This window comes from Lissotriton vulgaris, chromosome 7 (genome assembly GCF_964263255.1).
Source record: "Lissotriton vulgaris chromosome 7, aLisVul1.2, whole genome shotgun sequence".
In the NCBI taxonomy this organism is placed as follows: Eukaryota; Metazoa; Chordata; class Amphibia; order Caudata; family Salamandridae; genus Lissotriton; species Lissotriton vulgaris.
In genome coordinates, this window is record NC_141695.1 from 136,722,343 (window position 1) to 136,749,807 (window position 27,465).

Below are 27,465 nucleotides of genomic sequence, written 5' to 3' on the forward strand. Positions count from 1 at the left end.
CCAGGACCAGCCATGAGTGTGCACGTTGTCCGGACCAGCGCCTCGCGCTCAAAGTAAAAAAAACAAGCATTGTCTGCGCTGGCGTGAAAGCGACACGGCTGCGCGGCCGTGAAAGTGCTGTATGAGCGCTGGAAGTTGAACCAGGCATATGTGCGCGCGAGTGTTGAAAGGCAGAGAGGCACTTGATCTCCAAGCTGCGGAGTTGGGTTTAGACACAGAGCACTATACCACAAGGAGAGGTGAGACTGAGCTTTGCCTGTTTTTTTTTATGGCCCTAGGTTGCTGTTTTATCCACTGTTCAAAGAGCTCCGCTATGCGAGATGTATTACATTATATGACGAATGGGGAATCACGTAAGGAGCGACGAGAACATCAAAGCGGCTGAGAAAGTGTAACTGATCGCAATCAAAATGCTACCATGGCCTACAGCTTGCGTTCATGTGCACGGCGCTTAATGAGCATGACGAGGAAAGCCATATGGCGCCTCTGCTCGTAAGCACATGCCCTCACACATGCACGTAAGCTGTAGGCCGGCCATGGTAGCATTTTAAGTCACCCTCACTAAATGTCTCGCCAGACCAGCGCATGCGCTGGGTCAGGCGAGACCTAACAATAAAGTTTGGATGAAAATGCATTGCAAGCGAGAGAGCAGAGTAAGACAATGAAAAAGGAAGCAAACACGAATAGAAAATGTTCTGGCAAAAGTAAAATAGTGCACAAAATAGAAGGGAGTGGTAATAATGCCATTTTAAAACTGAATTGCGTTATGTGTCGCAGCAGCGTGCACTGGAGGGCTCTTTAGCTGGGAGAGCAGACATGGGTGGACGGCAGGCTGGGCGGTCACGTGCTGCGGTGGCGTAGACAGCGGTGTAAAGAGTAAGATAGGCTGAGGAAGCAAAATGGGGTTAAAAGGAGGGATCTTCGACCACTGAGTATTTAACTACATAGGAGCAGGAGAACACCTGTTACTCAGAGCGGTTCCTGGGGTATTATTCCAGCCGTGAAGCCTGTGCGGTTGCTGTTGCACGCGCTCCCTGCTGTGTGGCCTTGCTTGTGCAAACCCTCTCTGACAAACACAAAGAGGCCTTACATGTAGATTCTATTAGGAAAGGGGCGACCAGAAAGACACGACCACCAGAGAGACCCCTCAAAGGATGGTGCACCCTCCCTCGCCCAAACAGGCTGAGCGACGCTATCACAGGGTTAATGTCAACTGTCAGGACCATGATATCACGTCTGGGTCCTGACTCAGATTTTGGCGCCTGTTTTCAAGCAGGCCGCACTTCACCTAATACCCCCGTCGGTCTTGCCTTGTTATATAGAGACATTGCCCTCACATGTGTGTGGGAACCCCTCCCACATACACGCGGTCGGCTCTGATGTGTGAGTGGTCGGGTTTAGAACGGGGGCCCGGGTATTGGGCCCGCCCCAGTACAACGCCGTCCAACCGAAGCACAGAAAAGGGATCGGAAAACCTGCCCCAGACCACTTGAATGGATGTGAAGTGAATGGCAGACGGGAGACAAGAAACTCTCTTCCCTGCTATTTCTAAAGCAAATCTAAAAACGTTATTATTCTTTCCATTCGAAATATGTGTGGAGGCAGGGTAGGGAAAAATAAATAAATAAAATAAAAAATTAAAAAATTGGAAAAGGGATGGTGTATTTTAATTTTAGAAACACTGGTGTCATATTTTCGCCGACTGTGTGCACATGACAAAACTCCGAAGAAGGGATGGCCTCCAGAGCCAAAGTAACTGCTGTGTTCTGAGTTTTCTTGTATTATTTATAAAAATGCTTTCATTGCTTGACAGCAAAGTACACCATTTTAAGTTAAGCTGGAATTAAACATGTAAAAATGGTTGGAACTTTAGCTCTGTTCTCTGCTGTCATCAATATGTAATTTTGCCTAATACTAAAGGCCCGAGGGGGCAATCAGCATTAGACAGGAGAAAGAAATTATCGTTGCAGCAACTACAAGACACAACTCAATATACTGCTGGCTGAACGGTGTGCATTCGGGACTGGGGACATTTCAGACTCGCTTTACAGGACAGTGAGCACTTCTTTGTCGACTGCCTGCTGTCTGTCATGCAGATTATAATCAACAGAACAGGAAGAGCTTCTGGCCAGGCCGGGTCCAGACAGAAGATATGCTGAAACGCACCTAACTCCCGGCTACCCTGCTGACACGTTTGATCTTGGGCAGCACATTTTTTATTTTCGTGGTGGTAGTTATATCTGAGCTGTACTAAACTTTCTGGCAGACGCAGGGCTCAAGTCTTGGCACCACGTGGGTGGACGGCGTCCGCCCACTTATTTTATCAGGTGGACTCCGACCCCCCCTGCCAAACAGCTGGACTTCACTCTTTGGCCTCTCTAGGACGAGATCGGAGCTCACAGCACACTGCTCGCACGCTGGCTTCTCAGATGCAAACGCATTCAAGGGGTAAGCGAAAGGAGGCAATGAGCCTGATGGTGCAAGCCACCTTTCGTGATGTCCCTTCCTGTTGTGACGTCACTTCCAGTGACATCATCCCCCCAATTCTTATTTAGGACTTGTGCCCTGGGCAGACGTAAAAATGTATTGTACATAAAGTTTATCACTTTTTGTTCTCCTGTCAAAACCTTTCTATGCTTGTCTCAACAACGTGATTTTCATCATGGATGTCTGCTTTCACTGTGGTTTGGTCGCTGGCATCCTAGTGCCTGGTGTAAATCCAGTCTATACAGCACTTTTTGACAAGCACAAGGCGTTATGAATACTAGCTCAAGTCAGAGGACACAGTAACACCTACACGGAGGACATTAAAATGAGGCCGATTCTCTGCTGCTTCCTACGAGTAGTACCACATTTTATGTTATTTTTTTTTACAGAGTTTTATATAGCGCAAACTTGACCCGAATCGGGTTTCAGATCGCTTTACATTGCACCAGTTGTATTACATGAGGACACATTCATTTTTGTTGGGCACAGGGAGATTAATTGATTTGCACAGGATGTTCAGCGTCCTTGCCGAGATTCAAACCCAGTTCCCCAGATTCGAGGACGGACGCCCTAGCCATTAGGCCAACTCCCCCACCTTAAACCTACAGAGGGACCTTGAAACGGGAATATATCAGCTATGCCATCCTTCTGGTGTTCTTTCTAGCCCACACCCTGTACAAAACCGTACTTGTAGTTCACTGATGCATTTGCACTTCTTGCTAAATATACAAAGATGCCAACGACTTGTGGGACCCACAAACCAAGGACAGAATAAGAGTCTGGACTTGTGATTCTGTCCTCACAGCAGGACAGGCAGCAGCAGAGAGCAGGTCACATCTTCGCTCAGTCCCTCCACAAGCCAGTGTTCATGGTGGGTGTCTGATCATACATAAAAGGGGCCCTGCTGGGACCACAAGAAGTACACTGTGCAATTTCAAAACAATAGACGCCATGGGCTGCTCGCCACCCACAAATGTCTCTACGGAGCAAGCCCTAAATATCTGTCTCAATCCCTTGAGCTGTATCAGCCCAGCAGGTCTCTCCGCTCTAGCAACCAAGCCCTTCTAAAGCCCCCTGCAACTAAGAAATACAGACAAGGAGATCGCGCTTTCTCCGCGGTTGGACCTGCTTTATGGAACAAACTTCCCACTGAAGTAAGAATGACTACCAACCACCTGTCTTTTAGAAAGACACTAAAGACCCTTCTTTATCAAGAAGCATTTCTGTCTAGTTAACTTCTATGATGCACTACCTGTCATTCTATAGCTGGCAAAGCGCGGAGATACCCTTACGGGATTGATTCCTGCGCTATAGAAGAAACTAAAATAAAATAAATGACATAGCACCAGGACATATGAAAATGCAATGAATAGATTGTCGTAGCCAATCAATAACAATCTGTTGCATATGCCACTCCTCAAGATGCAGCTGCCAGCTTCGCCTGTTTTTCAATCACCCTTATACGCTGACTTGAAACTTGATTTTCTTAACCTGAAGAGCGCAAGGCTAGTATGCCTTCACTACTTTGCATAGTCATGGCACTCTGTTTCTGTTTTGTGCTTCAAAAAGCACATAAACACTGACAAATGAAATCCTAGTGACACAAAAACAAGCGCATACAAGTTCGATGAGGAGAGGAGGAGTCTGCAGTGGGAGGGGCGAGAGGAGGGGGTAAAAAGTAGATTGTCCTTCAAACAAAATTTGATGCCCATCCTAAAAGTGCATGGAGCTAGTCATTTTAAAGCTATTACGCCGGCACTTGAAGTATTTAAGGCAAAGGCCCAATCAGCTGCACTTTATTGTGCTGAGGTCCGGGGGCATTGTTGTAAAAGCAACTTTGAATAGGAGGAAAATCACTTTATACGTAGGTTGCTTAAATTACCAACTAGAACTCCCCTAGTCCCAGTGTTTCTGGATTTGGATCTCAAACGGACAGATTACCAAGCAATCCTAAGGCCTTTGTTGTATTGGGTAGGGCTATGGACAACCCCGGAGTTGTGAAACTATAAAAGGGGATTGATAGAAATTATCAAGATCGATGAGTATAAGAAAATCGCTTGGTTAAAACATATTTCCCTTTGGTGTATTAGGTTAGGGTTGTCCCATTTTTGGGATGAACCCCAGAATATGACACCCTTGTGTAAAAAGTTCCTAAAGTCCATTTACTGGTCTTATGTCGATGGTGAGCTACTAGTTCATCCACTGGCACACCGACTCAGAAATTTCTGATTGTAAAGGATAATGCTGCATTTGAACCATTTATGGACGAGATAGGACCACCATTAGCAAAAATGTTGTACCTGCAATTTAGATATGGGGTGCTCCAAACGAATGCTAATACATGCAGATGGGGGGGGGGGTAAAAATGATAATGGTCTTTGTACCCTCTGCTCTCTAAAGGCAGAGGAAGACAATGTCCATTTATTGTTTTTCTGCTCAGTCTATAAGTTAACTAGGAATCGTTGGATTAGACCTCTTTGCAAAATAGGGGCATTAGATCATACAAAGAGGCAGAGCGTATTATCAAGTCTAATACCTCACAACTGGTAGTGTTTTGCACAAGTAGGTTTTTATTTAATGTGTACCTCATTAGGAAACGGCTTGGCCACAAGCTGTAATGTAATGTTGGAGTCCGTAGTCTTCTCCATCCTGCATAAGTTAGTATAGATTGCACAGAGTTTACTTTACAAATGTGTTTTTTAAACTCTGGTTTTTAATCTAGCTTTTAAATTATGGAAAATAACTTTTTTTAAATTATAAAGTGAGATCTAGATTTTAACGCAGTATTGTTAAATTATTGATATGGATCAATTGTCTATTTGCCCCTTTCTATTAATTGTAACCTGTTCATGTGATTATTTGTTGGTATAGGGCACTGTATATATTTGTCTGGAAATGTTTTTTTTGTACTTCCTGCTTTTATGGCTATATTAGCCGAAATAAGTTGAAACTGAACTGAACTGAGGAGAAGGGTCCAGTGAGGTTATTTACAAAAAAGTGCAGTGGAAATACGATTAAAACACTGTGATAAACTGTCACGCAGAAAAGGAAGATATTTTTCTTTCCTGAAGTTTATTTCAATTCAGCTTTAGGGTTTGGAAAATGCCAGAAAAGAGCACGACACAAACATAGGGACAATCTCATAGACACGAATATCAAAGAAAATAAGCCAGTCCTGACGTGCGTCATAACCTACAGTTCAGTCACTAACCCAGTGAAACAAGATTTTGCAATGCAACGGTCTCGCCTCTGCAAAAGTTAGAGCTATTGGCATTGTAAATGACAACATTTTTATTTATGTGTTGGTTTTAAAAACAGATAAATAAATGGCATTGTCATTTACAATGCCAATAGCTTAATCTCTTGCAAATGCGAGACCTGTTGCATTTGCACCCACACAGACCCACACACACACACAGAGCCACACACAGAGCCACACACACACAGAGCCACACACACACACACACAGAGCCACACACACACACACAGAGCCACACACACACAGCCACACACACACACACAGAGCCACACACACACACACAGAGCCACACACACACACACACAGAGCCACACACACAGAGCCACACACACAGAGCCACACACACAGAGCCACACACACAGAGCCACATACACACAGAGCCACATACACACAGCCACACACAGAGTCCCCCACACGCACACGCAGAGCCACACACGCACACAGCCACACACACGCAGAGCCACACACACGCAGAGCCACACACACGCAGAGCCACACACACGCAGAGCCACACACACGCAGAGCCACACACACGCAGAGCCACACACGCGCAGAGCCACACACGCGCAGAGCCACACACGCACAGAGCCACACACACACAGAGCCACACACACACAGAGCCACACACACACACAGAGCCACACACACACACAGAGCCACACACACACACAGAGCCACACACACACACAGAGCCACACACACACACAGAGCCACACACACACACAGAGCCACACACACACACAGAGCCACACACACACAGAGCCACACCCTCACCTCGGGGAGTCTCCTTATTTACAAATAGGTTATTCGAGGCCACCACCAACTCCCAGAGCTCACCAGTTGCTTACCTCAGTCTGGGTCAGCCACACGCCCATCTCTGCCCAGTAACGCCCCAGGGAACAGAGGCAAGAAAAAACGATCACAAGCAGGGAACAGAGGCAAGAAAATCACGCACAGGAAGGGAACAGAGGCAAGAAAAGCGAAAAATACCAGCCGGCTTCCCACTGCTGTTCCTCCTCTGCTGGTGCCTGGGCCCGCTGTGCGCCACGTTGGTGCTGGCGGTGCCCGCCCTGGCTGGCGATGGGCGGCCGGCGCGGGACGGAGCACCCCAATGACCCCCGGGGCCGCACGGTCTTCCATCACGGGCTGTGACTCCGGCTTCAGGAGCTTGCTCACGCGCCGGCTGCGGCTCCTCAGCACTCTCCCCTGGGGAGATGGGGGGGGTCCCAAATCCGGGGGGCTCGGGGAGACAACATGCTGCATGCTTTTCCGCAAATGGGGCTTTACACAGATATTGAAATGCTGCATAGTGCCCCGGCCAGCACAAGGCGCAGAACAAAGCCTGGAGTGCAAACCACAAACATCACCACACGCGCATGAGACACCAGCAGACTGCATGTCTCCCCACGAACAGTGAACACCAGGATGTCTTTACAGGCAAAAAGGGTGTGATACGCAACACCCCTTGACTCGCACTAGGCTGGGGACACAACGTCCTGCTCTCATGCAAACACTTCCAAGCACACACCTCAGACTGAGGGGAAAACTAGGACAGCCGAGGCCCACCCATACGCACACGTCTCAATGCCCATCAGCCGGCACCAGGGGCCGCATCCTCTCCGGAACATCCACTTTAACAATCACACCCAACACAAGCTAGAGACGGGTTGCACTCGGTGCCGATGGAGGAGCACGAACACGCGCAATTGTGCAAACACCATTACTTTGTGCAGGCATTACAGCCAGACGCACACACCACAGCCTCCAAGCATTACAGCCAGACGCACACACCACAGCCTCCAAGCATTCACACGCACACACCACAGCTCCCCAAAGCATTACAGCCACATGCACACACACCACAGCCCCCAAGCATTACAACCACACGCGCACACCACAGGCCCCAAGCAAAACAAACACACGCGCACACCACAGCCTCCAAGCATTACAACCACATGCGCACACCACACCCCCCAAGAATTACAGCCACACGCACACCACAGCCCCCAAGAATTACAGCCACATGCACACCACAGCCCCCATGAATTACAGCCACACACCACAAACCCCAAGAATTACAGCCACACGCACACACCACAGCCCCCAAGAATAACAGCCACACGCACACACCACAGCCCACAAATATTACAACCACACACCACAGCCTCCAAGCATTACAGCCACACACCACAGCCTCCAAGCATTACAGCCTCACACCACGGCCTCCAAGCGTTACAGCCACACACCACGGCCTCCAAGCGTTACAGCCACACACCACAGCCTCCAAGCATTACAGCCACACGCACACACCACAGCCTCCAAGCATTACAGCCACACGCACACACCACAGCCTCCAAGCATTACAGCCACACGCACACACCACAGCCTCCAAGCATTACAGCCACACGCACACACCACAGCCTCCAAGCATTACATCCACACGCACACACCACAGCCCCCAAGCATTACAGCCACACGCACACACCACAGCCCACAAGCATTACAACCACACACCACAGCCTCCAAGCATTACAGCCACACGCACACACCACAGCCTCCACGCATCCACACGCACACACCACAGCCTCCAAGCATTACAGCCACACACCACAGCCCCCAAGCATTATAGCCACACACACAAACCACAGCCCCCAAGCATTACAGCCACACGCACACACCACAACCTCCAAGCATTACAGCCACACACACACCACAGCCTCTAAGCATCCACACACCACAGCCTCCAAGCATTACAGCCACACGCACACACCAAAGCCTCAAAGCATTACAGCCACACGCACACCACAGCCTTCAAGCATTACAGCCACACGCACACACCACATCCTTCAAGCATTACAGCCACACGCACACAGTACCCTGCAAACACAACCCGGCCACACACTCCTCACTGCCGAAGAGCAACAAGCTACAGATACTGTACATAACTCTTAACTCGTGAAACATCCCTGACTTGTGAACACAAGTAATCACACGCTGGGAAAGGACACCCTGCCAATGCTCACCGCACAAAAGACATATTTACAACTGCACAGACCCCGCCAGAGTTTCCACCCGGGCCTGTAAAGTTACATACACACATAAGTCGGGGAACGGCAAACAAAAATGGCAACTTTACGCAATCCAATCCCACTGGGAAAAGAACAGACCCTACAACACACGACCCCTCCCCCACCCATCACTACCACCACCTCAAAATCACCAGACACGGAAGAGCAGTGACGGAGGCGGGCGGCCCCCACGACACACCCACCTAGAGTTCCAATCCCACTCAGGCACTCTCCCAAGGTGGCCGGAAGTGAAGCCCCCACCAGGGGGGTCGGAGGCCAGGCTCATTTGAGGGTCCCGGGCAGCAGTGTCTGGAGGCAGGAGGCACCGACCGGAGGGAGAGCCTGAGAGAGGCAGGGAGGGAGGGCCGAGAGCAGGGGGAGGAGAGAGGGAAGTGAGGTGTGCGAGCTGACCCTACCATGAAAAGTACAGCATCCGATTGTGACCGAGGAACTCGACTTTTAGCAGTGCTGATATTGGGGGAAAAAATAACACACTTGGAATCCATTAATTGTCTGTTAAGGTGCGGCCGAGAAAAGAGGAGTAGTGGTCTCACTGCAAGACTCATGAATACGGCTCCAATACCTTCGGGTCGAGTTTGCACCATTTAAATCTGAGATAGGACACATTTGACCACCAGGGGCACTGGGTATGCACACGGTACAGAGATCCAACAAGGGCATAGATGAAGCATGAAGGGTGCCAAAATTGACTGTCTCGAGGTCCAAGCAGCACGCACTCCACCCCCTCATTTGACCTTCTTCCGCTGCACGTGATTTAACAGCCCCGCCGAGGCCCGTATTGCCTTTAATTTCTTGCACTGTTTAGCAAGAGACTGGCAGGCTCGCAAATTTTACAAGCTGTAAAATAAATATGCGAGCATAATTTATTTGATGATGGCTGTGTGTCTTGTTTAGCGGATACCTCCCGTACCCTCAATGCCTTTGTAATCTTGGCACACGTGGCTGCATCATTTAGACAAGTATTTTACAAAGTAAATGCATGCGCTACACAAACATTAATTTCCGATATTTAGGGAATTGAAATATTAAGCGCCACCGCTGGAAGGCGAGCAAGGGCATAAGTAGATTAAGTGTCCTGTGCGACCTAACCTCCCCTTGTCGCTCTCGGTCATCTGCCAGAGGCCCAGGTTGAGCACCTTAAGGCAGGGCAGCTCCAGGCCGCGCTTTGGGATGCAGGTGCAGCGGTACAAGTTTATCCCAGTGAGCTTTGAGAGATGGTCAGCAATCAGCTCCAGCCCCTTGTCCACGATGCGCACGTACTGGCCGATGTAGAGGGTGCGCAGGCCGTGCATCTGGCGAACCATGCGATTGATGCCATTGTCGCTGATATGGCAGGAGCAGAGGGTTCAGCGACTTGAGCCCATCCATATTCTGAGATCATATTTAAGTTAATGGCGCAGATCCACTTTAAAAAACGCTCACATTTTGGCGCGCACATGGAAATGGCCGCTCATGAGCACAAGATCAAACGATTCGGTCAAGCGGAGAAGCCGCGTTTACATTAAGGTCCTGCCCATGATCTCAGTTTGTTCAGAAAAGAGTAGCTACGGCTATCGTCTGGTCTCAAACCACGCCACATAATGTAGTGGGAAAGAATACGCCCCTTTACCAACATTACTTTCAAGTGAATGGGGTGCCGCCCCTGCGTGGGAATGAATTCAAAATGCAGCTGCATCATTAACCTAAAACGCAGGACTGGCACTCCTAAATATGTATGGTTTTGAATGTATGTATTTTCCCGAGAAGTAATCGCAACTCCCTGCACCAACAACAAGCGCTCCACGGTCAGTCAGCAGGAGATTCCCGCAATGGGCCACAAACAATACTCAAAGGCCAGGTGGAGTCCCCCCTAGACCTCCGTCCCGGTTCCCAGAGGCAGACAGTGCTCCTCTCAGATATTCCCTTATGAGATTTCTAGTATTGCGGCGGTGACTCGCGGGATGTGCTTCCAAATCGATAGCGCCTTGGAGGTGTTCAAACTCCAGGGCGAGGTCCCTCGGTGGAGTGGCCGCGGAGGGTGTGAAGGGGGGGGCCTCTCACTGGACGGCTATGGTGCAGGCTATGAGTCAGGCTGATGGTGCCACAGAATATTAGTACTGGTCGAGTCACTGGGTGAGTCACACGCACTAGCAGAGACGGGCCTTGGCAGACACTGCACAAACTACCACCAAGGCCTGTGTATCACTGAAGCGCCCGGGGGGAGCTCCGCAGTGCCCAGGAAGTGCGAGAGGTGGCGAGGGAGGCGGGAGGATGCTGCAAGCCGTCAGGAGGGCAGACGAACACCACCATGTTTCTCCGAGGCGAGGCAGGAATGACTCGGAAAAACGCAGCGGCATTTTTGGATTCGGGGGTGTGTTTTTCGTTCTCTCCTTTTCCCATTGGCTGGAAGGTAAAATTCCAGCCAATGGGAAGAGGAGAGGAAGAAACGAAAAAAACACACCCCGAATCCGGCTTGAACGGAGTGATGCCCCTCTCCTCCAATGGCTGGCCTCCGTTTAGGAAGCCAGCCAATAGAGAAGAGAGGCGGGTTCAAGCCCCCACACTCTAACATAAGATCTCTCCCTGCGAGATTGCGCAAGCGCAGCCTAAGAAGGTCTCGACCTAAAAAAAGCAGTCAATAAACACTGGCGTATCTTATCAGGAACATTTAACAGGCCAAAACCAAGGTTTGCCAACAAAAGAATCAGGAATATCCAGGACCTGTTAGTCCACACAAGACCACCACAAAAAAAAAATAATAATAAATAAAAACAGACAACAATGTGGAACTTACCACCCATCCTTTGTCATTACCCATGTAGATCCTGCTCTGTTTGCAAACTTACTAAAACTACCAAGAGTGTAAGTGAAAATTTGGTATGGGTGATCAAATACCACACCAACTGCAATACAACTCACGTTATTTACATGATTATCTGTCCCTGTAGTCTTAAGTACATTGTTATGACCTGCAGGAAAGCAAAACAGGATTTGCCAGCACCAGAGTAACATCAAATGCGGAAAATACACCACCCGGATGAGCACTCACTTTCTCAATATGAAACACATTACCGAGGACATAAAACGGGTCATTTTGGAAACCCTTCCCACAAAGAACTACAATGCAGAACGCATCCTCTTTGAATAGGAACAGCGGTCGGGTGTACCGCCTGAAGACCTATGACCATCGTTTAAATGATAATATACCCTGGCTCTCTGTAATGCACTGAAAATCCCAGTTCCAACATAACAAAAAAGCACAAATCAGAATAATAAAACTATGCATAACAGCATAAAACCACGTCATCCCCAGAGGTTAGACCAAGATTTATACTTATAAGAGGTACACCACCTCTGAGGAATGTCAGCGGACGCACCATATAACACACCATAACATACGGTGCCATCATTATCGTTGCTAAACCACCCTGTCAAGGAGACCACTTTCAAAGAGATGCTATTCTATTTTCAGAATATATCCCCGTAATAGCCGTCATCAAGTCACAAATTAAGTGACATACAAACGTGCATGTAACATGCATTTGTGTGCTACGGTTTGTAATTCGGTCACCCTGCACAATGTCTAATATCTAACCAGGCTTCCTTTCCTAAAATATAATGTCATATTTTAACACCTTTTCATAACTTCGCCTCATTCGCACATTTAGCACACTAACAGGTATCCATAAGAATATTTTAATCCATATTTAGTTTGCCTAATCTCCCTGTAGTAACTAGTAACACACTGACCATCCCAAGCCATACCAAGTGCCGCCACATTACATTGACTTTAATCTTACAAATGCTTCAGAAAGTATTGTGAGCGAGATAACTATGACCTTAATCCCCAAGAATAAAATGCACTCCGAGCGGCATTATTGATAGCGCTCAGACATACTCATCACAATAGGGGAATTTCCCCACACTACAGCAGTACTATACAACTTCATAATTTATTCACAAGCCAAACCAGTTATTTTAGAACACTAACCACAGCAATCACAAAACTTTCCTTGGTCCAGCTGTACCAAGTTAATTAAATTGATTTTATTAAAACGAAACATCATGATACCTACATCGTATTGTATGAAATGCATGTGAGTATTTATATCTGTACTGTCTTATATCTCTCCAGAGTCATAGACTAAATTGCCAACTGTGACTCTAAAACAAACAGGAGCGGCTGAGCTCGATGAAGATTGGTGAGTAACATACTTACCTGTCGCAGGCTATTCCTGACAATAGCCATCCTCGATCTGGTCCTAAAGAAGGCCCACAGACCCCCGAGGCCTACCTAGGGGCGAAATATGTTGACGGTCTATCACCAGGTACGGTGGAACCGAAGCACTTCCACCACAGCACCACCCCACCCATCATCTTACCCCCTCCTCAGTAGTTAAAGTTTCAAACTGAGGACAGGAGGTATTTTTAACTCACACTTCGCTAGAACATTTTCTCACTTTTTATCACAATTGTCAAAACCAGACGGTCCACCTCCGGGTGAAAAAAGGGGATCACTTGGAGAACCCAGTGTTCGAGTGATAAAAGACCCAATGATGAGGCTTCTCACATAGCCAACAGAGCGGAGAACCAAGATATACTTTACTATTTGGAGCATGTGAATGAGGGTCTTTGATATAACAGAACCTTAGACCCTGGTAATAACAGTATCTGCGATTCATTCTCTACCGATTTCCCCTAGTTTTGAGTGTGCCCATTAAAAGCCTACTTCTACAGGTTATAATTTAAAAATGCAATTCCATGTGAATCTCGAGAAATGCACTAGGTTTACAGGCTCATCCTTCTGCATTTTCTGTTTAAGTAAAAGGTTAAAACATTTGCCATGGCTCCTATAAGAGTCCTCTTCTATAATGAGGCAGTTTCCTTGTTTACAAGTTACAAAGGCCGTGGTTTGGATCTTGGCAGACTGGTTACTCCCTAACAATGGTAATGGATATCCTGTTCGCTGAAATATAAATCCCATTAGCTAGGTGGAAAAATGAGTTAATCTGTAAATGTCTGAAAATCTGTTTTCGTCCTGAAAATTACTCTAGATTACAAAAGTCTGAAGCCGAAACATACATGGACTGAATAGTGCATTTTAGTAGCCGTTGTGTACCTACTGCCTGGGACCCCATTTATTTGAAACCTACTTACCAGAGGTAGTTTCGGTGTATTTAGTATAACAAATATCAGAGGGGCTGGGGCAGGTAACGCTAGGGGTCGTGCAGTCTATGTTGCTCGTACATTCCACACAGGAGAGGGCCTCGCCTGGAAGATAAAATGGAGAAACTTTGTGTTAATCTCACTTACACATTATAATCTCCCTGTGTCTCCACTTTTATGAATAAAATTATTTTATTGTGACTTGCATTTACCAGACGTGTAAGAAAGGACAAGTCACTTGGCGGTTATAAATACGATAGAGTGTCTTCCTCTGTAAGTACAAGAAGGCAGCTGTGGCATCAGCTCATGACGTCCTGCACTGATACAGATTTCGTCACTCCAGGTGGAGGTGTTTGCTGTGACCCCATCTGAGCTTAGAGACCCGGAGAAGCATGGCCGGGAATTTATTTAAACCTTTCTACATGTATATTTATCTTTACTGTCTTCAGAAGAGACGGATTCTCATTGCCACAAGTTGTTTGTCATTAGCCTGAAAATGGGCACTAAAATGAATTGTGCTGTGAATGGAAAACACTAATTCTATTAAAATGTCTCAGTGCTACAAATGGCTTATTTCATACATATGTATTGATGTTTTACAACTAAAGTTTACGAATGCATTAGCAGCTTGAAAGAAGTCCATATTATTATTAGACCGCAATAATAACAACCTGAGAAAAGCTCATCAGGCCCGGTATTTACATATTAATGACGATTAAATATTTATATCAGAAAAGATTCACAAAAGCTCTTAAAAAAAGATAATTTAAATATTCAGTATGAAAAGCATATCATGAATAGAAAAAAGAGGTTGTGGGAAAAAAGTAATAGGAGAGAGGAAAAAGAGAAAGGTAGATAAAAGGAGAAAATGAAATAGATTCAAATAGAAGACGTTTTAATTATAAATTACACACAGATGAATTATATAAAGTCTCACACACACCGTTGAGAAAAAATAAAAATATATTCATTAGATACATAATAGAAAAAGCAGGAAAACCGCATCTGTAGTCATAATGAGGGCTCCTGTTTTGTAGTATTTGTGTTTTTCTAGATTTTCACTTTAAGATTAATCCACTCTTTGCTAGTTTTCTCCCATATGAATTGCACTTATGCAGCTCTGGAGGCTGAAAAGCACCAAATGCTGAGCCATGTGGAGAGCAATTTAGCCTGGCAGGTGCTCTACCCGGGCAGTGAAACCGCCAGAGCCTGGCATGCGAGAGTGCCATCATGGCAGACGATAAAGCTTCCAGGTAAGCACAAGGTGAGCAGAGCACACACAGGGTGCAGCCAGACGGAAAGGACCTGTGCTCTGAGACAGAGGGCACGCGCTCACGGATAGAGAGGAGGGACCATCGCCCCCTGCTGTTTCTGCTTGATCATACACATTCCGTTCAGTTTAATTTGGAAAACCACCAGAAGGGGCACCTTCATGTCATTCTTCACAAAGCAATGCGTTGCCAAGGTCTGTGCTACAGCGACCACCGGCCGAGTCAGCATGTCAGCTTGCCTGAGGTGTTGGCCTTACACATCTTTCCATATTACCAATCTGACGGAAGGCAAAGGCCAGGTAGAGTTTTCTATGGAGCCCCCATTAGGGCGTCCATACTGACTGCACTGGATATCAGGCAGCCAGGACCAGGACTGACTTTGGCTTTTTGGCCTGGCCTGTGTTTAGGAAATGTGGACAGATAACCTTGAGTGAGGGGTACACTGATGTTCACATGCCAAGACTTTTCAAAGAGGTGAAAAGTTCGATTTGTCGGCACCTGCAAGTAGGATGTCTAGGTATGTCTGCAGGCTCAGTCTTAATATTCATAATAATAATAATTATTATTGAGCATTAAAACTGTTATTATTACACATAGTGCCCACCACAAACTGAGTTGCCTCACTCTTGCCCACATGACTTCTGAATCAGATTTAAAGTGTTGTATCAAATTGTCATCAACATAAAACTAAGATATTAATTTAAAGAATTAACTAACTTTTGTTCTACACATTACAGGCCATGCTATGAGGAAGAGTGACCTCTTCGTGCTGATGCAAAAAAGGGGGGGAGGGGGGACTACAAAAATGCTAGAATTACTTGAACGGTAAGGGTGACTGGACAAGCACTATCCGCCCCCCTCCATTCCCCACCTGATGAAAGCGACCCCCTAATAACCTGTATCCTCTCTGCTCTCCTGGCTTAAGGGTCCCTCTCGCTGTAGCCTGTATCCTCTCTGCTCTTAAGGCTGAAGAGTAGGTCTCATCATTGTCCAGGGAGCAGCGAGGACACAGAGCGAGAGCCCCTCACCTCAGCATGGAGAGCAGCAAGCATACAGGTAATAGGGGACACTTTCAACCAGGGGCCAAGAGAGAGGCTACAGGCTCTACAGAGAGGGTACCCCCTTCAACTTTTAGAGGACAGAGGATACAGGCAACAGAGAGAACCTCATCTGCAGCCAGGAAAGCTGACAGGATACAGGGAACAGAGTAAGTGGGACTAGCCTAGGGAGCGGCATTTTCATCATGAGGAACAGAGAATAAAGGCTCCAGAGACAGAAAACCTCACCTTCAGCCTGTAGAGCCCTCGGCCTGTAGAGCAGCGCGGATAGATGCTAGAGAGTGAGAGGGAACCTCACGTGCAGCAGAGGCGTAGGGGGGATATTAGCTCTAGAGAGAGGGAGAGGGTGGGAACCTCCCTTCAGGCATCGTAGATAACGCGCCTCGCGGGGCGGTGGGCCAGGGTCCTCACCTTCCACAAGGAGGGCCGCCAGGATCCAGGTGAGCAGAGGCGCAACCCTCCGTGTGCCCTGCAGCTGCATGGTTTCCAGGGTGTTTCCAGGAGTGCACCGTCTGCCAGTGGTTCCCAGCTCGGTGTATTTATGCTTCGAGGGGCGTGCACGCCGCCTGGGTGAGGATGCAGTGTTTCCAGTGGGGGTGCGGCCTGGAGGGGTGCGGCCGCGCTGCCCCTCCTGCCCCGCGCCTCCTCCTTCTAGGAATCGATCTGGGCTCACCTGCGCCTGTTACAACACAGAGTTTGCATAGTTGTCTTTAACCGCCCTTCCTCGCGACCTGTCACGTGCTCGTGTCGTGGCGGGGCTTCCGCCTTCACGCGCGGGGCAACCCTTCCCTCTGCACGTGCCGTGCGCGTGCCCTCAGTTCGAAGGAGAGAAAATGCACTTCTTTTATTTCACTGGGGGGCAGCGCTGGCCACTCTCAGCAAATCTACTCTAGATAGGGTGCAGGCGTCCCCGACTTTTAAGAAATGTAGCTCCTGTCCCTGTTTTTAAAGAGGGTCTACTGAAAACGGTGGGAGGTGTTTTTTATGTTTTACAAAGCAGGGGTGGTTAGCAGTTGTTTCAAGAAAGCAATTTAATTAAGGGCAAGCTACTTGGTTTAAAAATTGCACTTTATTTATGTTCTTTGTGCCTGTTCTGTAATTTTCTGCTGAGGAGCGCTCTCATCGCTTGAAGTAAAATTGTAGTCCTTCTTGTACTTTTGTGAAATGTCCCAGTTTTTGGCTTTAAAAGTCTGGTCACCCTAACTCTAGAGCACACTGGCACTTCTACAGTGCAGCTATAGAACAGCACCAGCACTTCCACAGTGCAGCTATAGAGCAGCACTGGTACTTCTAGAGTTATGTTATGTTACGCACATTTCTATAGCGTGCAGCTGCCCCAGCGAAGGGGCGTCCCGGCGCTTCGGATAGGCGGAGGCAACACAACACTACTCAGAGCAGCAGAAAGAAGCAGCAGAGCGAAAACTAGTATTCAGAGGGAAATAGAAAGGTTTTTATTGCCCTCCTAAACTTAAGTATATCAGAGAGAGCACGAATGTGGAAAGGGAGAGAATTCCAAAGTTTTGCGGCCAAAACATGGAATGATCGTCCACCAACTCTACAGAGCTTAAAACGAGGGATAACCACCAAGTTTTGCACCAATGACCTTAGGGTGCGCGACGGAATGTAAGAATAAGAAGGTTCTCAAGGATCCGGGGAGAAGAAATCTTCAAGTTTTTAAAAGAGAGACATAGGGTCTTAAAATCAATCCTTTGCCTAATCGGTATATAATGAAGTGCACGAATTGTGGCTTTTACAGAACAGAACCTTGGTAGTCCCACCAAGGCCCTGGCAGCAGCATTCTGTGCACGTTGCAACCGGGAAATTTCCGCTTGATTAGCCCCTAATAACAGGGAACTAGCATAATCAAGTCGGGACAAGATGGTTGCCTGAATAACCAACTGCCTAGTGGGGGCATCACAAACTTTTAATATGGGCCTCAGCCCACGCAGGATCCCAAAACAAGTTGCTGCAACTCTCTTGGTATGACCAGAAAAAGAAAGGGTTGAATCCAGCCAGACACCCAAGTTTTTAACCTCTAGAGTCGGGATTGGGGTGACACCTAACTCAGGGGGCCACCAGTCATCGCCCCAAAGGCTAATCTGCTTACCAACAATCAAAAACTCAGTCTTCTTAGCATTGAGCTGGAGACCGTTGGCAGACATCCAGTCAGCCACAGCTAGGAGACCATTACGGAACCTCAGGGCATCAGGATCAGAGTTCCCACTGAGAGCAACTGCCAGCTGCCTGTCGTCCGCGTATGAAACAACAGTCATACCCCAGAGTTTGGCGACAGCAGCCAGCGGCTGCACATAAAGACTGAAAAGTGTGGGACTCAGAGCAGAGCCCTGAGGCACTCCTAGTTCCAAAGGGTAAGGCTTTGATTCAAAAGGCGTGATAGAGTGGAGCTATAGAGCAGCACCGGCACTTCTACAGTGCAGCTATAGAGCAGCACCGGCACTTCTCTACATTGCTAGTATGGAGCAGCACCAGCAATTAAACAGTGCAGCTATAGAGCAGCACCATCACTTCTACAGTGCAGCTATAGAGCAGCACTGGCACTTCTACAGTGCAGCTATAGAGCAGCACCAGCACTTCAATAGGTCATAGACCAGCACTGACACTTCTCTACACTGCTAGTATAGAGCAGTACCGACACTTCTACAGTGCAGCTATAGAGCAGCACTGGCACTGCTACAGTGCAACTTCTACAGTGCAGCTATAGAGCAGTACCGGCACTCCTACAGTGCAGCTATAGAGCAGCACCGGCACTTCTACAGTGCATAGAGCAGCACCGGCACTTCTACAGTGCATAGAGCAGCACTGGCACTTCTCTAAACTGCCTGGAATGTCTTTACAGCACTGCTAAAGTGCAGTACTGGGACTTTTAAGAAGGGCTGCAACAATACATAACTGACACATCTCAGCAGCACTGCAATAGGGCAGTACAGGATTTCTCAGCAGCGTTACTTTAGAGCATGACATGTCCTTTCCAACAGCAGCCCTGCTATAAAGCCACATCAGGCCCTCTCAGCAGGAAGTATTTGAGCAGTACTGGCATTTCCCCACATCACTGCAACAAGACAGTACTTACACTTCAAAGCAGCACTGCTGTAGAGTAGTACAAGCACTTCTCAGCAAGACTGATGTTGGCCAGTACTGTCACTGCTCAGTAGCAGTGCCAGAGAGCAGTACTAACTCTTCTTACTGAGCTGCAATAAAAAAAATACTGCGCTTCTTAGCAGAGAGGCATTACTCCACAGCACTACAATAAGGCACAGGCGCGCAACCCCCATTGGACTCAAAGGGCTTCAGCCCTCCCCCCGTCATATATGGCAGCCTGGATGAGACAGCTTCCCGGGCACACACACAGCCGCAACCAAGGACTTCACAGGTCTTTTAAAGACCTTTTCCTTGTTAATGAGGTTTTGTTGTTGTTTCACCCCTTCTAAGAACCCCTGAAGCTCCACTGTGCCTATTGCTTAGCAATTCAAGTCAAGTCGATCTTTATTACGGCCAACATGGCCCAGTAAGTGCAAAAATAAATAACAGCAATGTTAAAATGACATGTTAAAAACCGCAATGATAAAAGTAATGATAAAAATCCTGTACATTAGTTAATGGTTTCATATAAGGTAAGTTCCATCTTACATCGTCAATTAAATGCCATATTTTCCGAGATCACAAGCAATTTCATTCTTCCCATTATTCTTATTGGTAGTAAGCCATAGGATCTCATTGAGAAAGAATAAAATGCATAATGCATTAACCAGCCTATCTTTAGACTCCTACAACAATCCTTTCTACTTTTCCCACCCATAATTGTGATGTACATGTTGGAGCAGCTTGGAATGCGGTACATCATAACTTTTAAACACATGGGGGAATCTTATGTCGCGTACATTTGTGTAAGTTAACGGCCAATTCTTATCTGTTGTTAACATGTAAGGGCCCTTCTTGTACACCATATGGAGAAAAGAAACCCTGCTACACAGTAAACAATTGAGGTCCTGGAATCAGTTTTCAAGATCCTGAAAGTTTCTCACATCTTCTACTACCTAGATTCCTGCAAATCTGGACAAGCCATCTCTTTCTTGATTTGTTGTAACCCGGACACTCATAGAAAACATGAAGTTCAGTTTCATCAGAATGATTGCAAACAGTGCACCTGACCTCTTTCTGCGCCGTCCATTTAGCAGTCACGCAGCGTAAGGGCAGGACTCCAAATCTGAACTGTAGAAACAACTTCCTGGCTGCCGGGGGCTTAATAAGATTGATGGCCCTTTCAAAGACTGGAGTGGTCTTAATTTCCAGGAAGGTTTGAGAAGATTTGCACAGATTAGGATTAGAGTGGAGCAAGGACATTCTATAATCCGTGTAAATGGTCTTTAGGTGATTTTTTTGTAACGCACAGGCATGATGCCTCGGGGTCAGACCAACAGTCCCCCATCCTCATACTAGTTAGCAGGTGCTTAATATGAGCAAACCAAGGGAGCTTTACTGCGCCACTAATAGCTAGGACTTCCGACAGTTCCTCTCTATATATTAGAAGCTCCGGGGTCGACCATAAGCATCGCCAATATAGAAGTGGTCTGAGGCATAAAACCGCCTCCATCTCCATCAACCCCAGGTCTAATCGGAGGGGAACGAAGGGAGTACTGCGTGGCATCCTAAAGAGATTCCTAAAGAAGCCATTCTCAGACTGGATTAGGATTTTAGGCTTGCAGTGGCCCCAGAGTTCTGCTCCATAAAGGGCACCCCCACATGCCTGAACTTTATAAATTTCCAGTGCCGGGCTGACAGCAGTCCTACTTATATTGTTAAATACCTTCATTATTCCCCCGGTTGATTGGGCTAGCTTTAGTGATGCTTTCCCTATGTGAGCCCCCCAGTCCATGGTGTCTGTAATTGTGATTCCTAGATACAGAAAAGATGTTACTCTTTCTAGGGGTTCCTTTTTTAGAATAGGGTTTAGACGTGTACCCTTTGGCTTATTAAAAACCACAAATTTCGTTTTCTGGAGGTTCATCTCAAGCCCTCTCTCCTCACAGAACAACTGGAATCTGTCCAAAACCCTTTGGATCCCTATGGGAGATTTCGATACCAAAAGCGTATCGTCAGCAAACATCATTGCTGAAATTCTTCTCCCAGCTAGTTTGGGGACATCTAGGTCTTTCTCTTCTAACAGGGCATTTATCAAGTCATTTACGTGAAGGCTAAACAAAGTTGGGGCGAGTACGCAACCCTGGCGCACACCTCGTTTAATTGGAATAGGTGCCGAGAGTCCGCCGTCTTTACCAAATCGTATTTGTGCAAAGTTGTTTTCATGCAATCGCTGAATGAGGTGAATAAGATACGCCGGGGCCCCCAGGTCGTTTAGAACGGAACATAGTTTAGCCCTTGGGACCAGGTCAAAGGCTGACCTGAGGTCAACAAATATCAGGTACAAACTGCCCCTCTCGAGACGGACCGTCTTCCAGTGGAGCAGTTGCAGTCTTAAAACCTGGTCCAGAGTTGATATTTTCTCCCTAAACCCAGCCTGAAATGGGGAGAGAATACTTTCGTTGTCCATCCAAGCTTGGAGTCTTAATAATAGGATTCGTGCAAAGATTTCTTTGAGATGTCAATCAAACTAATGGGTCTGTAATTACCCGGCAATAAGGGGGAACCCTTTTTAAAAATGGGGATTATTTCTGCCCCTGTCCAACTTGTGGGGATCTTCATCCCTGCCACAATTGCATTGAAAGAAACCCAGAGATACGGGGCCCAAACACTTGGTTCGCTCCTATAGAGGTCCCCTGGGATTTTATCTAAACCGGGTTCTTTGCCGGGGGCTACTCTCTCTATTGCAGCTTTTACTTCCTGCAAAGATATAGTGGGCATACAAGCAACCTCCACATGATGGGCAGGTGAAAAAAGCTTGTTGCTCTCTGGGTCCTTGTACAGTGATTCAAAATGGTCCAGCCAGATCTCTTCTCCCAAAGTGGGTTCTAATGCTTTCCTTGGATCAGTAGTACCCCAATTAACAATACCCCAAAAGGATCGCATATCCCTCTCCCCAAGATATGTTTTTAGAGGTTCCCATTTTTCCAGCTCCCATCTTTGTTTAGCTGCATGAACCGTCTCTTTATTTGATTGGATTGCAGGCAACAGTAGACTTTTGGCCTTATGGCAAGTAGAGTTAAACCATGGATGGGGTATAGGTCCAGAATTTTTACTAGATTTACTGGGGAAAAGGAATTCTGTTACTATTTTCTTTAATTTTTCAAGATTTGACCCAATCGCCTCTTTGTCCATACAATCCTTATTTAGGTTGTATAAATTGGATGCTTCCAAGAAGGCAGGTAAGAGCATCCTATAGGGAGCCCAGATTTTCCTGCTTAGTAGCAAAATTAGCCCACTGGACACGCCTCCGACAGTTGGTTAAAGTTAATTCTCGAGCACTTTGGGCAACAGCACCCCGCTCGGTTTTAGGGGTGAATGGGTAAATCTCAATTGTTAAAGCATTGTGATCACTATCAATGCGAGGAGTAATTTTAAAGTCAACCATCCTGTCCCAGTAATTTGAGTTTAATAAAATATAATCCAATATGGACCCTCTATCTTTACCGTGAAACTTAGGGGCAGATGAAGTAACAGAGGAGGATCTCCCGTTACATGCTCTCATTGAGAAATTTAAGATGAGGCGGTTCATCTGAATTACCAGAGGTGTCCATTTGGTTTCAGACGGACAGCCAGACTCGGGGATTCCAAGGATGGTGTCTTCCTCACAGATCGCATCACAATCCAGCCCTTCTAGGGGCTCATATTGGCAATTGAAATCCCCTCCCAATATAACCATATCTTTTGGGGGAATGGAGGTCAATACAGAGTCAAGCTCCTCAAGGGTGACCGACTCATTGCCCTTAGGAGTGGGTCTTGAATAGATGTTAATTAACTAGATGGGACAGTGTTGTGGGAACTCCAGCTGTACACATAGAATGTCCCTAGATAGGGTTTCTATTTGCCTTACTTTACATCCAAGGTGTACACCCACCCAAATGATCAGTCCCCCTGAGGGTCTTCCAACACCCGCATGAGTGGCCAGTATATGGTATGAGGCAAATCCTTGCACACAGACTTCCCTCCTGGCCCAGGTCTCCTGGAGCATACAGATGTCGTGTTCTGCTATAAACACTCTCCAATCGGGGTTGTCTAATTTGCTATTTATCCCTGCTACGGTCCAGGATAGTATCTTAGTAACTTCTGTACTTGCAATGATTACCTTGGGTTCCTCTATAGTCTGTTGATACCGATTCCCTGGGTCAGCACTTATATTGTACTGAGCCGGCTCAGCGTTCCTTATGCCTTGGGGGCTAGTTGGGTCCACTGACAAAGTCAGCTAATCTCCTACCGGGTTGCTGGAGTGGGAGCCGCACAAGTGCTCTCCGCCCAGGGTTTCCTGTCTGAGGAGATGAAGCTCAGTGGGACACACCCTAGCTTCAGAGTCACATAGGTTTGCCCTTGTCGCCTCCTGTGTTACTTCTGCAGATGCTAGCTGTCAATCTACCCATTCTAGGGGGCTGAACCTATTACCTGTTGGTATGTTAAAATGCTTGTTTCTCCAGCCTTGGCCGTTAAATGGCATATGTCGATTTTGCTCGTCGAATTTCCACCCAAAAACATTACCCTGCTGATGTCCCTGCTGGACTCTTGGGGGGTAAAAAAAACCTAAGGGCATTAAATGAATTCCACCTGGGTTCATACCTCTCACAGATCCTAGAGTTCTTTCAGCTACATCTGGGTTTCTAAAATTAATATCAATACAGTTACTGATAGTGCATTTTCTGGTTCTTCCGATCCAGCCCACCCTTCTAGTGGTTAATACTTCATCTGGACTTTCATAACAAAAGTCGGTGTGGTTAGCTAGCCAGAATAAGCTTTTGTTTTTTAGATCTTCGTGGTGCTCAGTTTGACCCCTTCTTAGTTCAGGTCCCCCGGCCAAGATCAGCACGTATGGAGCTGCTGCTGGTGGCAGATTTATATTTGGGGGTTTACAAGCTAGATTGATTTGATCATGCGGCGATTGTATGCCTGTTTCATAGCTCCCTACCAGCTTGTTAGTTTCTGCATTAGTGCCTGTTGGAATTGATTGTACCCTTTTCCCCTGCACTAAATCTGGATTAGAATTATCTTGGACCTTTTCCTTAGTAGCCTTCCCCTGTAGTTGTGCACCCGGGACTATCTATGTTAATAACTGGTGATAACACTCTTCTATTTTCGCTAATTTGGGGTTTACCTCTCGCTGGTTTACTTGCAGGGTGTGGTGTTTGGAGTTGACTAGTGCCTTGGGATGAATGTTAGGAAGTGTCCACAGCCAATGCTGCAGCAGTGCTAGGTTTCAGCAGCGGTGGCTGCTGACCAGCTTTACTCATGTTGTTAAGCATGGATACAACTTTGTCAACTCGGCTCGTAAGATTTTTAAACTGTGAGCTGATAAGTTGTTCCATGTGGGTTTGCAAATCAATCAGTAAGTGGGAAACCCAGGGTGGGGCGCTTGTGTAGAGGAAGCGGGCCCCTCAGCCATACTAGGAATATCTGTAGTAGGTCTATTGTGCCCAACAGCTTTTTTACTTTTGTGAATGGGCTTCCTTTTTTTGGGGCGGTACTTGAGTGCCATAGTGACCCCCCAATGCCCCATGGGAGACGGGGAATGAACTGTAGGGTCAACATCCAGCCCCGTTGATGCGCTGGGTGGCTCCACAGTGGGGGAAAAAAGCCACGGATCAAGAGTTGGTACGCAGGGGAGATCAGCAAAGGAAGACACTAACAGCTAGTCCCTGGATTTCTCTACTACCAGGGAATCGTTCACAGATATCAAGAGATCAAACACAGTAGCCACCGGGGAAAAGTGCAAAGATGAATTCAGGGATAGGCGTCTCTCTGTATTCTCAATAGCATTAGCTACAACCCCAATAGTCTTTTGTAGGATTTTGTCTATGACAGTGAGGGTCGGGATTTTGGCAGTTGTTGCTGCCGTTAAACAGGTATTAGTGCGGGTTGTGGGGAGATTGCCCTTGCCCATAGTTCTCGTCCAAGTAATACCACTAAAAAATAATTAAATAATATTATCCTATGTGGGAGAAAAGGTAAAAGTCAAGTGTAAATTAATAGCGCTTACTCTTAAAAAAAGGGAAAAAAAATAAAAAAATAAATAAATACATAATCTGGAATGCAGTGGATTTAAAATCTAGCGGATCAACTATACAGACTGACTTGTTTACGGGTACAATTATTATAAAGGTAAGGGGTATCAAAGAGGGAGTACCGCTGTCCTTTTCAAACACCAAGAGATGTGGCCCAGCCCAGTCTCCTTCGGCCCCGGATGGTCACAGATGGTCCCGCCCTTGTCCCGGGCTTCTCCCGCGATGCGGGGGATGAGGCAGTCTTTAAAACGCCTCCTGGCGCCTTTCAGGCGGTGGCGGCCTCCGGCCGCGTTGCAGGCTGGTGCCTCTAGTCCTTAGCGCAAGGGCCCTCTTCCACACAGCGGCCTCGGAATGGTGGCAATAATTAGCGGCGGCGGGAGGAGAGCAGGGAAGCGCAGCCCAGGTGAGCCCAGAGTGGAGAAAGGGCACGAGCTCCAAGCAAGAAGCCCCTCGGCAGGCAGATAGGAGTCAGCAAGGTCTGCCAATAATGCCAACACGATCCCCAGCTCCACCTGGGAAAAGGCAGTCTTTAAAGCGCCTCCTGGCACGTTTCAGGCGGTGGCGGCTTCCGGCCGTGTTGCAGGCTGACCCGGTAGTCCTTAGCGCAAGGGCCCTCCCCCACAAAGCGGCCTCGGAATGGTGGCAATAATTAGCGGCAGCGGGAGGAGAGCAGGAGAGCAGGGAAGCGCAGCCCAGGTGAGCCCAGAGTGGAGAAAGGGAGTGAGCTCCAAGCAAGAAGCCCCTCGGCAGGCAGATAGGAGTCAGCAAGGTCTGCCAATAATGCCAATATGGTCCTTCACTCCACCGGGGAAGAGGCAGTCTTTAAAGCGCCTCCTGGCGCGTTTCAGGCGGTGGCGGCTTCCGGCCGCGTTGCAGGCTGGTGCTTGTAGTCCTTAGCGCAAGGGCCTTCCCCCACACAGCGGCCTCAGAAATGGTGGCAGTAATTAGCGGCGGCGGGAGGAGAGCAGGAGAGCAGGGAAGCGCAGACCAGGTGGGCCCAGAGTGGAGAAAGGGCACGAGCTCCAAGCAAGAAGCCCCTCGGCAGGCAGATAGGAGTCAGCAAAGTCTGCCAATAATGCCAACACAATCCCCCCATCGATCTTAGCAATTCAGCCCCCACAACATTTTTTCTTAGCCCCCCCCACAACCCTCCTCCCGAAATGTGGCTCTAGTTGATCCTCTGATAAAGGCAGTATATAGAGACTTGTCAGTAGAGCTTCTTTCGATGGGACTGGCTCATTTCCAAAGCACTGCAACAAGACAGTTTGGTGTTTCTCAGCAGGGCTGCTATGTAGCAGTACTAGCATTTATCACAGGGCTATTGCATGGCGGAACTCGCTCTTCTTAGACGTGCTGTTAGTGGGTGGTACTGGCTCTTCTCAATTGGTCTGTATTAAGTAGGGCAGCACCTCTCTTCAGGGCAACTGTATGAAAGTGCTGATACTTAGTAGCACTTAAAGGCAGCACTGGCAAATCTTTGTGGGCTGCCCCGAGGTAGCATCACTGTTTCTGAGATATGTTTCTGTGCTCAAATGTGGCACTATTAGTGACGCTTCACAGCAGCGACCTGTACGTAAATCCGGCAATACTGGCAAGGCAGCCTGTAAGATACTGGACTATTAGCTGAGGGTGTGATAACCCCACTCAATAAACACAATCCTTGTCGGTAGGAACCACAAAAGTAACTAAATAAACCTGTGCATAATCCTCTGGTAGTCTGGCACATAAACAGTCAGGCTCAACTTAGAGGCATTGTGTAAAGAATGTTTGCTGCACTCAAACAGAAATAAAGTTAAAAAACAACACAAGAAAAATTCTAAACCAATTTAGAATAATAGCCTATGATGTATCAAAAGCAATGACACCAAAATGACAAAAATCGAATCAGTATAACCAGATTTATGAATTTTTAACCTTTCAGAAAGAAATAGCACCAAGTAGCACAAAGAGCAGCTCGCAATTATTTCATTACGC

The 27,465-nt window shown here is 47.3% G+C and overlaps 1 protein-coding gene across 1 annotated transcript in view; it reads right to left on the bottom strand.

Moving 5' to 3' along the window:
• The window catches only part of LOC147701009 (phospholipase A2 inhibitor gamma subunit B-like), a 40,163-nt gene extending 23,163 nt beyond the window's left edge, over positions 1–17,000 (bottom strand). Inside the window, exons 1-2 of the mRNA XM_086929835.1 lie at positions 16,721–17,000; positions 13,972–14,085 (exon numbers count right to left, since the gene is read on the bottom strand). Of these exons, the coding sequence (XP_086785961.1) occupies positions 13,972–14,085; positions 16,721–16,790 (184 nt within the window). The 5' untranslated portion in view covers positions 16,791–17,000. The remainder of the gene's footprint in view (positions 1–13,971; positions 14,086–16,720) is intronic.
• Between the last annotated feature and the right edge of the window lie 10,465 nt (positions 17,001–27,465).